We start from the raw sequence: 12,773 nt of genomic DNA, 5'->3' as shown, positions 1-12,773 counted from the left end.
CAGGGTGGGCCTCATTGCGTCCGTAAATCTCCTTTCTTTCAGCAAGTGTTTGCGTCCCCTAGTAAACACCCCATGGACAGCAAAGGGGAGGAGTCTAAGATCAGCTACCCCAACATCTTCTTCATGATCGACAGCTTCGAGGAGGTGAGTGTGTCTCCCGTCATCGCTCCCTCCGGCCTCACCCCCTGCAGAAAGGCGGTGGAGGGCGGGAAGGGCTAGAGCAGATGGGTCTGCACTCCTACCAACGTGGCCCCCACTCTTCCTGGTGTTGGACGAGGAGCAAGGGTGCCCCCAGCTTGGAGCCTCAGTTCTCCCACCTGTAAAACCGTGCTCATCTGTCCTACTTACCCTCAGGGTCGGAGGTCAAAGGGGCGCCTGCATGGGAGACCGCACTGAAGGCCTCAGCAGTGCTGCCCTGCAGGAGGGTCATTAGCATCGCCACAAAACTCTAAACAAGCGCCTCCACCCCGCCTGCTCCAGCCTGGGACCCTGGGGGGAGGGGCAGGACTTTGGGAGTCATCCAGCCACGCGTCTGTTTTAAGGTTGGGCAAAGGGTGACTCGCCCAGGGAAGCAGGTGCTGGGAAGAAGCAGGTGCTGGGAAGGACCAGGCTGTGTCCCACTCCTGACCGAAACAGCACCTGCCCAGCCAGTCTCCCCCCACCGGAGGCCTCTGAGGAGGGGGTGGGGTGGCTTCCAGGGTCTCCTGGATTTGATTGTATCTTTTTTTTTTTTTTTTTGAGATAGAGTAGAAGGGAGGGAGGAAAGGGGAGAGAGAGAAAAAAAATCGATGTGAGAGAGACACATAGATTGGTTGCTTCCCGCAGGTGCCCTGACTGGGGTCAGGGATGTGCCCTTGACCGGGAATCAGACCCACGACCCTTGAGTGTGCAGGCCGACACTCTATCCACTGAGGCACACCAGCCAGAGCTTGATGGTGTCTTGAAGCACCTTAGGCTCAGGAGGCTAAGTGCCCCTGGAGGCTCACACAACTCGTTCATCCAAGGAGCTGAGATTTGAACCTGAGTCTGTGTGGCCTCAAAACTCGGGGTCACTCTGTGCCTGCATACAAACTGAGAAGTTCGGGGGGGGCTGGTCCCCCATGGCCGTAGCGGGGAGATCCTGGATCCTGGGCGGGACAGCCCTCTAACTGCCTAACTTCTTAGCCTGGAGGTGTGATGAGGGCCAGGAGTCCATCCCTTTCCCTCCCAGAGTCACAGGCACAGCGCCCTCTGCTGGACGCTGCCCCTGCCCCACAGTTAGGCTGCGCTGGGTCGGCGGAGGGTGGCAGAGCTGGGTGGCCACAGGTTTCTCATCTGTGCCTCAGTGTTCTCATCTGCTAAATGGGAGTTTTCGGGGCGAGTGAGGGGTGGGTGGTGAGCAGCTGACAGTTGACGTCTTCTCTCCGCTTGCTCCCACCCCAGGTGTTCAGCGACATGACTGTGGGGGAAGGAGAGATGGTCTGTGTGGAGCTGGTGGCCAGTGACAAAACCAACATGTTCCAAGGGGTCATCTTTCAGGGCTCCATCCGCTACGAGGCGCTCAAGAAAGTGTACGACAACCGGGTGAGCGCGGGCGGCCCGGGCCCAGCCCCTCCGTGCCACCCTCCTCAGAGTAGCTGTGCACCCAGGCCCACTAAGGTGGCTCAGGGCCAGCGCTGTGTGACCTTCCCACGGCCACTCCCAGCAGGACACCCCCAGGGCCGGCCCTGACTCACCTGAAGGACAGGAGCCAAGTGGAGGCTCTCACCGGAGCTGGGCGCCACCCTGAGGCTCGCCTCCTGGGAACCTGGGGGTTGTGCTGGTGGGGGGTGGGGACGGGCTCGGGTTCTGGGGCTGCAGCTCTGTTCCCAGCCGGGCCCTGGGCCTGCTGGGTGTAGGGTCACCGGCAGTGAGGGGGATGTCAGCCGGGGACCCCACGTGTTCAGCACTGCCCTGCCTGCTGGCGGCCTGCTCCGGGAGGGAGGACTGTCCGCCCACCAGCCTGGCTCAGCCTTTTCCCACCTGCCCACAGGTGAGCGTGGCCGCCCGCATGGCGCAGAAGATGTCATTTGGCTTCTACAAGTACAACAACATGGAGTTCGTGCGCATGAAGGGGCCCCAGGGCAAGGGCCACGCGGAGATGGCCGTCAGCCGTGTGTCCACTGGTGACACGTCCCCCTGCGGGACTGAAGAGGACTCCAGCCCGGCTTCGCCCATGCACGAGCGGGTAAGGGCTGCCCCCTTGGGCAGGGCTTCCTGTCCCTTGATTCTGCTTCCCACCGTCTCCCTGATCCTTACAGCCCCAGGGGAGGTAGGTATTGTCCCCACTCTCTGGTGAGGAGGCCGAGGTTCAGAGAGAGCAAGTCACTTGCCCAGGCTCACACAGCAGGTTAGTGCCCGGGCCAGAGCCCTTTCTGCTCCCCCGAGCTGTCCGTGCAGCCAGCCTGAGTTTACCTTGCGCTGGCGCCTGCCTCGGTGGAGCTGCTGGGCGAGCGCAGGCGGGTGACAGGCCTTCCCTGTGAGAGAGACGGGGACCGGGGACCGTGACCGTGAGGCACTGGCCTCCGTCCTGTTCCCTGAGCAGCAGCTCTGCTCTTTGCCCGCCGGGTGTCTCCCAGGTGAGCAGCTGCACAGCCCCCCGCACCCCGCGGGCAGGAGGGAGCTTTCCTGTCCATGGACCTGGGAACCCCGGGTCGCATGACTCTGGTGTGACAGCACAGCCTTGCAGCCCTGCCATTTCCAGGCCACCATCCTTCCCCGGGGTGGGGACCCAGGTCGGCAGCGGCTGTACTCGGCCTTCAGCGGGGCAAAGGGAGGAGGAAGTCTCCCCCCAGCCCACTGGCCGCTCTGCCGGCTTGGGTATCGGGGCTGCTCAGAGCGGTTCCCGGGGTCTTGGAAGGAGACAGGCATGTGAGCACAGTGGGCAGGAGGCAGCCCTGCTCAGCGCTCGCCAGGAGGGGCTGGGAGAGGCTCTGGGCTGCAGTCGGGCGCTGCTGCTCGCCACCTGGGACAAGTCTCTCCCTCCCTGAGCCTCAGTGCGCTCATCCGGAAATGGGGTGACACACGGCTCCCTGCAGTGTTGGCAGGCTCCGAGGAGCCGCTGCACCCCACGCGCCTGCACAGGGCTTGGCCCGCAGGTGTCCAGGGAGCAGCCACTGTAGTGACTTTGCTGGTGACCCGCTTGGGAAGTGACTCTTAAGAATGTGGATAACGCGCTATGTGCTGAGTGCGGGAGGGTGTTCGCCGTACTTTTAATTCTGTCCAATGATGACAACCAGGCGTATCTCCAGGAGGCCAGAGGCCATTTTCTTTAGCGTCTTTATACCTTTCCTTGTTGTGTATTTTCTGCGATGAATGTGTTTTATAAGCAGAACAAAATAAACGGTACTTTTGTAAGGAGGGGTGAGAATCCCAAGCAGGGGCCTCTCTTAGCAGGGTGGTCCTGGGGTCAAGGGGAGGGATTTGCCAGGGTCACACAGCTGTGCGTGGCAGGGCCTGACCTCCTGGGGACCTTCCAGGCCCCCGCCACCTCTGTGCTCACTGTTGCTTACCCTCCTTTTCCAGGGGGGTCATTTGTAACCAGCGTATGACAAATGCAGATTCTGTGTGTATTGTGGTTTCTGGTGTTTGTTTTTTATCTTTTAAAACCTTCCCTGACTTGTGGGAGGACCACCTGGAGCCAGCGGCCGCCGGGACTTTGGTGGACGTCAGAGCCATGATGAAGAGGCTGACGGGGCTCCGGAAGTCTCGGTCCCAGCTCATCTTGTTCCTCAGATTCTTGTTTGCATGGGGAGGAGGGAGGAGAGGGGCCACGTTCCCTCTGCCTGGAACGCCCTTCCCCCCCTTCTTCACCTGGCGAACTCCTACTCGTCCTTCAAGACCCGGCTCCAGCGGCATCTCCTCCAGGAAGCCTTCCCTGCTTTCTCGGGCTTTTGCCTCTGTGCTCCCCTGTATTCCGTGCCTCTCTTTATCTGTCTCAGCAACCAACGTGCAGTCTATTGTTGTTCCTCTTTGAGTCTGTTGCCCCAGCAGACTGTGAGCTCCTTGAGGGCAGGGACCAGTGTCATGTGCCTGTCTGCGCTTAGTGCTGCGTCCGCTGGGCCCCAAGCGGGTGTGGAGAATGTTTGGTGAACTGAACAGTGTGGTTAGAAGAGAGGAGAGGAGGGGACAGAGCATGGACCACTCAGCCATAGCAAGTGTGTGGAAGAATGCTGGGGGGATGGGGATGGGGACACGTTAGCCAAGAAATGAGGGCGGAAGACCAGAGTTGCAATCCGTTTGGCCATCATCCTGCCGGATGATGTGGAAGCTCACGTGTCCTCACTTGCCCGAGGGTTAGTGCCGGGTCCTGTCTCGTGGAAGTTCTGTGGGTTCAGTGCTGTGGCAGGTGCTTGAGCAGCGTTAGCAGCCAGTCTTGGCACTTAACCCAGCCCCTGCCACTGTTTGAGGGCAGAGCTGGTGGCCAGGCCGTCCTGCTGGTCCCTGAGCTGAAACCATGTCCTAGTGCCCACGTAGCCCGCAGCAGGGTGGGCTCGGTGCCACCGCCGAGTCCCCTCCTCAGCCAGTGCTCCCAGGGGGAGCTCTGTGTCGGGTTCTTTGAGGGCAGGTGAGTGGCTTTGGGATCCCCGCTGGTTGGCGGCCGCTCTGTGACTACGGCTCTTTGTCCCCAGATGACCTCCTTCAGTACGCCCCCCACCCCGGAGCGGAACAACCGGCCCACCTTCTTCTCCCCGTCCCTCAAGAGGAAGGTGCCCCGGAACCGCATCGCCGAGATGAAGAAGTCTCACTCGGCCAACGACAGCGAGGAGTTCTTCCGGGAGGACGATGGTGCAGGTGACCGGCCCCTGATGCCTCTCGGTTCATTCATTCATTCATTCATTCATTCCTCTTAGAGAGGGTGCCTGTCCAGGGGGAGGTGCTGAACAGATCCCTGCCGCGAGGCGCGCCCCTCCAGTGTGTCTGTTCAGAACGTGAGGGCCGAGCGCAGTCGCAGTGTTAGGGTCCGTGCACTTGCAGATGCCGATGGTCTGATTGTCCCCACAGGGGCCGGAAGTGCGTGCGAGGGAGTGGGCTCTGGTTTGTTCATGCATTTTGTGACTTGATCTGTTTACCCCCTGCGCTGTCTTTGGCCACTCAGCCTTGCTCTAGAGTCGGGTGGGGAACCTTTTTTCTGCCGGGGCCATGTGGATATTTGTAACATCATTCGCGGGCCATGCAAATGCATCAACTTAAGCGTTAGCCTGCAGAAAACGAAAACTAGCCACGATATGGGTCAGACATTTCCTTAACGCAGCCCTAATGCCTTGGCAAGGCCAGCCCCAGTGACTTTCCAGGCGGTATCCAGACGTTCCCACCGGCTCTATGGGGTCCGCAGGGGTCCAGGCCTCCCGCTCTCCGGCCTCCGCAGCCTCCTGCCTGCCTGCGCAGAGGCCCTGGGTCTGGCCCACACAGTTGCAGTCCCTCCCAGCACACCTGTGCCTCGTGGTGTCGGTCCCGCCATCAGTAATCGTGCAGCCAGAGGGGCAGTCATGTCGCCATGGAGCCTAGGGGCCTGGGGAGCCAGTGGAGGGCTGTGAGCCAGGGATCGACAAGGTCCAATTGGAATATTCAGAATCCCACTCCGCGGTCCATGTGGAGAATGGACTGGAGGAGGGGGGCCGGCTAACAGGAGCCGGGGGAGTTCCAGCTCAACTCCCTGCTGGTGAGGCCCCAAGTGCAAGTGCGAGTGCATCCTGCACCGTGGCCCTCGGACCAGCGGCCCCACCGGCAGGGCAGGAACGCCAGGTGTGTCTGCTGGACGGCAGGACGGGAGCTGGGGCGCTGGTGTTGAGTGGTCCCGCCCCCCAGACCCAGAGACTCCAGCACTGGCCTTGACCGCCCTGTGAGCTCGGCAGTGCCCTCATCTCGGATCAGACCCACGCCCGCAGGGAAGCACGAACAACCACCCACCTGCCTCCCTGGTGACGATGCCGAGTCATCCCAGCCTCGCCCCGGGTCCTGCAGGCTGGTGGCACCTAGTTCCGGTGACAGGGCCACAGGGAAGCAGAGGAGTGGCAGTGTGCGGGGTGCATGACCCCACGGAGGAGACTCCAGACAGAGAAGGGGGTGGGGGGAGCTTGGAGGGGTGGGTGCAGCCCTGACGGATGGGGTGGGCAGAGGGCAGGCGGGGGCAGATGTCACAGGCCAGGGTAATAAAGCGCCCGCAGAGGGCCCAGCGGGGCGGGAAGGGGTCACCCCTGACCCAGCCTCCTGCCCTCCAGCTGACCTGCACAATGCCACCAACCTGCGGTCCCGGTCCCTGTCTGGCACCGGGCGGTCCCTGGTCGGGTCCTGGCTGAAGCTGAACAGAGCGGATGGAAACTTCCTTCTCTATGCACACTTAACCTACGTCACCTTGCCGCTGCATCGGATCTTAACAGGTAACGTCTGCTGTGGAAAACGGGCGTCACTGCTTTGTAGCCAACCTGATTCCTGGGCCCCAGGTTCCTGAGGCCAGTTCAGGGGTGACCAACCCTGTCCCATCATTCCCAGTCAGGCCCCTGTTCACACTCGCTGCGGGGCCTCTGGGAGAGGCAGCCCTGTCCCACTGACGGGGCTGGCTCCACCCCGAGTCCCTGTCCGTGACACGGGCCCTCCAGCACTGCAGCCGGCGAGGCTGGAAGAGGGAATCCTGGGAATTGCATGGCGTGGCCTTGCGTCCTGACTTCCTTGTCCTGTCCTTCCTCACCTCCCCACAGACATCCTGGAAGTTCGGCAGAAGCCCATCCTGATGACCTAGCCGTGCGCGGAGCCCACACGGAGCCCCCGGCCCGGCCCTGGGAGTACTGCCAAGTGCCTACCTGTCCACCGCCACCGGGGTCTCTGTGACAGCCCAGTGCCGGAGCCGGAGCCGGAGCCGGAGCCAGGCGGGCCACTCCACCCCTGGGCAGGGCCGACTCCATGAACACCAGCCCAAACTGAAGTGCCTCTTCCTCCCCCGCTGGCTCTGCCCCTGCCCTGCGCCCACCCCCATCACTCCAGCCCGTCTCTGGAGAGCCCTCTGCACCCAAAGACAACCACAGGCGCCAGGAGGCCATCGAGAGAGCGAAGGAGCAGCAGCGTCCAGTGTGTCCAGACCCGCCGACCCCAGGTGCTCGTCCCGCTTGACAGCAGGTGGACCGCCCAGCTGGGGCACCCCCGTGCCCACTGTCCGCACCTCTTAAGGAAGCGTTTACGATTTTGCAGTTCCGTGCCAATGAACCTCAGCGTCCGCGTTGGTCCTGACATGTCTGTCCTCCCTAGCGTGGTCCTAAAGGGGGCGCCCTGGGGAGATGGGAGCACAGCTGTTGGATGGTGTGGCCCTGGGCGGGAACATGTCCCCCCACACCCGGTTCCAGGAAGGCCTCGAGCTCAGCAGACAGGCCCTGATCCCGCCAGAATGGCCTTCGCTTCCAGCCAAAGAGCACCGCCCACGCACCTCCACCCGGGAGACATCCCGGTCCAGGCCTCGGCGGCTGAGCCCAGAACGTGGACTGAGGACGGGAGGGCTCGGGGCCAGACAGGAGGGGTGGGGTGGGTGGGGTTGGCAGGCTCCTAGGAAGGCTCATACTCCTCGGGCCGGGAGGGGCTGGGGTCTCCTCTCTGGTTTTCTAGAGATTACCTCCCTTGCCTGAGTGTGCTGGTCCCATTTCTCAGACCAACGCACTGAGGCGAAAGGGAATTGGCTTCTATGCGGCCGGTATGGTCAGGTGTGGGTGGCACAGGAGCCCCGGGCTTGCCTGTGGCCTGGTGCCAGCCAGGATCTCCGCCTGTGAGGACGCACGTGCCCTTCTCAAAGCCAAGCCCTCAGCAAGAGAGGCCTGGCCAGCCCCCTGGGAGCGGTCGCCGGTCTCTGTTGCTTCGTGGCTGGGTCTGAAGTCCCTGGAAATACCTGAGGGGTCCTGCTGTGCATTAGAGGCCCCCTTGGGGGGCAGGAAAGGAATTGCGGGGCTTGTTCCGTCTGTTCTCATTCTGTGCTCCAGGGTTTGCACTGGGCTCCGGGACAGGGACTATGGGGCTTTCTCTAGATTTTGTACGCTGTTATTAAAAGCGAGCTGTTGCATTTCACTCTGCCTCAGATTGCCCACCTGTATAATGGGGCTGATACCACCTACCTCACTGACGTCTCCAAGTTCCAGTACACAACTGGGTCAGGGTGCGATCGCCAGCCATTCTGCACCACTGGGGTCAGGGGTCGGAGTCTGGCTGCGAATCTCCCTCTCCCCGTCCTTGTCACCCCCTCCCGACCCGAAGACGTTGGATGGGTTGAGTTCGAACATTCTGGCGTTCTCTGCGCCCGGCTTGTGCTCAGCGGTGCCCCGCTCTGCACAATTTCGAGTTCCGAAGCAGGTGGCAGGGCAGCAGTCAGGGCAGGCCAGAGCTGGGAGCCGAGCCGAGCCTCGGAGCGAGCCCACGTGGCCCAGGGCTCCAGGCGCCGAGGGGTGTTGGGAGGCCGATCGCAGCCCGAGCTTGGGTCCCAGGTGGCTCTGCAGTGACCGTTCTCTCCTGGTCATCTGGGGTGTGAAGACTGGAACTCGGTTCTTGGGAGAAACGGTCCTGACGTAGCTCCCAGGGGGGTGGGGGGACGAGCTAGTTCAGCACGTGCAGGAGGCAGGGTCCCCCCTGTCCTCAGAGGGGGGGAGCCCCAGAAGGTTCCCCGCTGAATCCAGTGGTCAGCCCAGCTCCAAGGCGTGGCCACTGCTCCTGGTTGGGCCGGCAAGTCAGGCTCCTGGGGACCTCGCGGGGTGCTGGGGGCCAGTGCAGTAACGGGAAGACGCCACGGAACTCAGACACTTGCTGGCAGCGGGGTCATGTGCCGGCTGGGCTTCGAGAGCTCACACCTCGTGTGCAGCCCGGGAACAGCACTCCGCGGTTGGCTGTTCTGCATCCAACACGTAGGCAGCACCTGCACGTCGTGTCTTTGTCCCATCTTACCGATGAGGAAACCGCCCGAGGTTAAGTGACCGCCCAAGATTGACCGCAAGCATGGCGGGCAGGAGGCCACTGCGGCTTCGCCCCAGTCCGCACTGAGCCCTGACACCGCTGCCAGGACAGATGGATGGATGTTTGGTGGAGCTGACCTTTGTCTTTAAATCCCAGAGGTCCTGTGATACTGGACTGAAAACCTGCTCCGAGGTGCTTGATGGCTGCGCAGTGAGCTGTTATGCCAAGGTTTGATTTCTCCAAGTGACAAATGGCATCAGTAACCAATAACAGGCACAAGTGACAGGACCAGAACCCGTCCCCGCGGGTCTGGGTGTGGGTCCATCTTTAGTTGTAAGGCCATCTTTAATTTTCTGGGGACACGCCTGTCGCGTGTTATGCAGGGATGACAACGTGTTCGTAAACTTCTTGAATGGGACTTGGAATCAAAAGTCCAGTTTTTCTTTGAAGAAACCTACGTGTCACATTAATCAAGCCCACAACCCGGGCATGTGCCCTGACCGGGAATTGAACTGGCAACCTTTCAGTGCATGGGATATGCCCAGCCAACTGAGCCACCCTGGCCGGGGCTAGTTAGAAGGCATTTTAAGAATGAAATAAAAGATTTTTTTCCATTAAAACACATTCCACGGGGTAGTCCCTATGCAGTTGGTATATTCTAATGACTTGAAAAATCTATTTGACATTGTCATAATATGGTGGTTTTAAATCGGCCAAAATCCTTTAAAGGCTTACATATTACAAGTCTGCTAGCTTTTTAATGAGACTTAATAGGTTTCATACATACATACAAGTTGTCTCAAAAAAATGTATACACACTTGGAATAATTATTCATTCCAATGGGTTAAATCTGAAAAGAAACATGAGCTAGCAGCTGTTGAAATGTGTATACATTTTGGGGATATATATACATAGTTCAGTTTTCCAATTTAGGCAGAATTTAGTTTTATATTCAGTTTCATAAACCAGTATCTGTTGGCATGACATTGACTTCCTGCTCAGGCTTTCTCTCGTGTTGGAACCAGAAAACAAGCTTCCCTATCAAAACCCACCCAGTAGGACACAGCCCGAGACATAACAATGCAGTGCTGGCTGCCCCTGCCCGGGAGCTCGCGCCGCCTTCGGCAGCGTCAGCGGCCGCCCTGGCAGCAGGTGTGCTCTTGGTCAGGCAGCCGCAGTTCCAGCCCGCTCCTCGGAGACGGAGACGGCCTGGGAGTGGAGGAAGGTGTGTGCTGTCACTTCCTCTTCCCTTTCCCTTATGGACTTGACCCTCATGGAGAGAAGCCTCCTGCCCTGACTCAGCCCTGGAGAACTTGGAGCCCCACACGCAGAAGCCAAATCACTTGACCACCGAGTGGCCTGGGGTCGGTCCGAGTTCTGCAACAGGTAGAGCCTCAGAAGGCGAGGAAGCCGGACACTAGGAAGTGCTTACAGCCGCGGTCCTGCCTGGGGCTCAGCAGATCCCAAACCCGCTGAGTGTAGGACGCAGGAGGCGCCGCCCCTCACCTTCTTGCCCTTTGGGCCTCCCGTCACAGAAGGTGGGGCGATGTGGGTGTAAATCCCTATCTCCTGTGCTTTCCGAACAAGTTCTCTGCTGAGACCCGCAAGGAAACCTGTGGAGATTTTAACTTTGAAGCCGTAACTAAAGTGATTTCTGCAAAAGCAGCTTGGCGACACGCACTGAACGCCTTCAGGTCGGATCGTCAGCGGCTTCCGGTCAGCGGCGTCTGCATTCCGAGGAAGCCCCGTCTAAGCCGTGCTCGCGTGGCTCTCCGCTGTGCTCACGAGGCTGCGTTCCTCTTGGAAGTTGGTTGCATGGTGAATATTACATTTATTTTTCCTCCGTGTCTTCCTCTGCCGAACTTGTACCTAGTTATTTGTTTCTCTCCGAGGGTATTGCAGATGAAATGCAGCTATTACAGCGATGTGGTCACATAGTGGTTAAACCTTCTTTCGCCCCCCAAAGATTTCTTACTGTTTGGAGTCCTGACACAAGCTACATTTTTGACCTGTTGCCGGGGACTGACAGAAACCACCCCCTGCAGGACCTCGGCTGTCCTCGGGTCGGCCAGGGGTCGGCCGCCGCTGTGGTTGAGTCAGATGCTGTGTTTGCAAAATTAAATCCAAGAGCTGCGTCTCAGCCTCGGCGCTCAGCCCCGGGAAGTAGACAACCTTGAGTGTGCTGTCAGGTTTCCGGCTGCGCCTCCTCACCAGCCCCCTGGTCTTGTGGAAGCTGGTCTTTGGCCACCGGCTCTGGTGCCGTGCTCTGCGATGATTCAAGCTGACGCTGAGCACGTGGCCACGCTGCGCTAACTGCCGTAGCTGGTTTATTGCAAGTTCATCATGGATGGAAGCAGCCCGAGTCGTTCTCACACAAGGGGCTCTCTTTGCCTTTCCATGGTCAGACGAAGGCTGTCATGATGCCTTGGGTGTACAAAAGGCCTAGGACACTGCAGAAAGTTCTAGACTAGCGAAAGGGGGTCTGAGGCACACACACTGGAAATAGTACGGGCAGCACATCCAGGTGACACCTGGGAACTGCTAGGAACAGCTGAGCCAGAACTGTGCACCAGCATCACCTGGGCAGACTACGAGACGGTGGTTACGGAAGAGGCAGCTCGGTGGGTTAAAACGACGCCCTCGCCACACAGATCAAACCGGTAAATAATTAGGTCCCTTTAAGCAGTCACCTGAAAACGTTCAGCTGGAGAAAGTCTCCCCGGGAAGCTACCTGGACGTCTTTGCTATGTATCGCCGACTCTGGATCCCTTTCGGTAAATCTGACCTAGGGGGACTTCTAGGAACCACTCATGCCCCTGCCTAGAAAACAGTAACGAGGGAATGTTACACTGGGAGGAGGGGGAATGTGAAATGGTCCATCCGACCCCACGGCCATTGTATATAGGCCAGACGTGGTGATGTGTAAACGCATTGTACTCTGTGCTTGGTTGTTAAACAACAGGAGCCTGGGAAACTCGTGTGAGGAAGGAAGGTCTTTGTTTCGGGGATGGTAACGGGATGTCTTGTCTTTTGCCTACAGCCTTGTGTTGAATTCCCTCCCAACTTGGCCTCCACATGAGCTAACAGGTTTAACAAGTTCTCTCTCCCCTGTATGTGGGTTATGGTCTTTCATCTTGGAATCTAACTTGAATAAAACCATCAGATTGCTCTGTTTGAAATAACCATGGTTGTTAAGTGAACTTTAATGATTATATTTTGGGTAAACAATTCAATTCCAGAAACCAACCCTTTGATGAGCTGTGCGGGTCCGGCCCCTCCTGCTTCAAGCCGCAACCCTGTGGGCCGTTGTTCATCCTGGGCTGGGCTTCCCGAGGAGCAAAATCGCCAGCCACCGAAGTTCACTGTACCAGGGCTGTACCAGGGCTGCCATAGCTCTGCCAGTCCCCCCCCCCCCGAATGTGCCCGGAGGGTGTGCCACAGGTTATCTTCAAACACATCACGAGGGAGCACAGATGTAGCCCAGGGTTCTCAAGTCGGAGCCTATATCAGAACCACTTATTAAAACCCAGAGAATATTCTGGAATGTGCTGGTGTGATGGTTGCATGGCTCTGTGAATATACTAAACACGGCTGAACTGTACACAGTGGATTTTGTAGATGCGAGTTCCATCATCAGGAGACAAGCTGGCCACCGCCGGGCTCTGACTCTGGGTCCCAGGTGTCTGAGGCCCTCGGGGCAGCCGAGCACCCAGGGCCACACTAGAGACCCTCAGCCGAGAGCCAGCACAGTCCCGGGAGCTGTTGCCGGTTCAGGGAAAGCACTGACGGGGTCTCTCTCCCAGGGCACATCTCCTCCAGGCCGGCCAAGTGC

General features: G+C 59.2%; 1 protein-coding gene across 1 annotated transcript in view; it reads left to right on the top strand.

Moving 5' to 3' along the window:
* The window catches only part of KIAA0930 (KIAA0930 ortholog), a 40,843-nt gene extending 32,779 nt beyond the window's left edge, over nucleotides 1-8,064 (top strand). The window contains exons 5-10 of the mRNA XM_070411284.1: nucleotides 43-144; nucleotides 1,423-1,563; nucleotides 2,012-2,206; nucleotides 4,650-4,812; nucleotides 6,240-6,398; nucleotides 6,717-8,064. Of these exons, the coding sequence (XP_070267385.1) occupies nucleotides 43-144; nucleotides 1,423-1,563; nucleotides 2,012-2,206; nucleotides 4,650-4,812; nucleotides 6,240-6,398; nucleotides 6,717-6,757 (801 nt within the window). The 3' untranslated portion in view covers nucleotides 6,758-8,064. The remainder of the gene's footprint in view (nucleotides 1-42; nucleotides 145-1,422; nucleotides 1,564-2,011; nucleotides 2,207-4,649; nucleotides 4,813-6,239; nucleotides 6,399-6,716) is intronic.
* Nucleotides 8,065-12,773: the final 4,709 nt, after the last annotated feature.

Source organism: Myotis yumanensis, unplaced genomic scaffold (genome assembly GCF_028538775.1).
Source record: "Myotis yumanensis isolate MYYU_CA2020_CCGP unplaced genomic scaffold, mMyoYum1.0.hap1 SCAF_3, whole genome shotgun sequence".
NCBI classification, from domain to species: Eukaryota; Metazoa; Chordata; class Mammalia; order Chiroptera; family Vespertilionidae; genus Myotis; species Myotis yumanensis.
The sequence above is the reverse complement of the archived record's forward strand: the minus strand, read 5'-3'. Positions and strand labels throughout refer to the sequence as shown.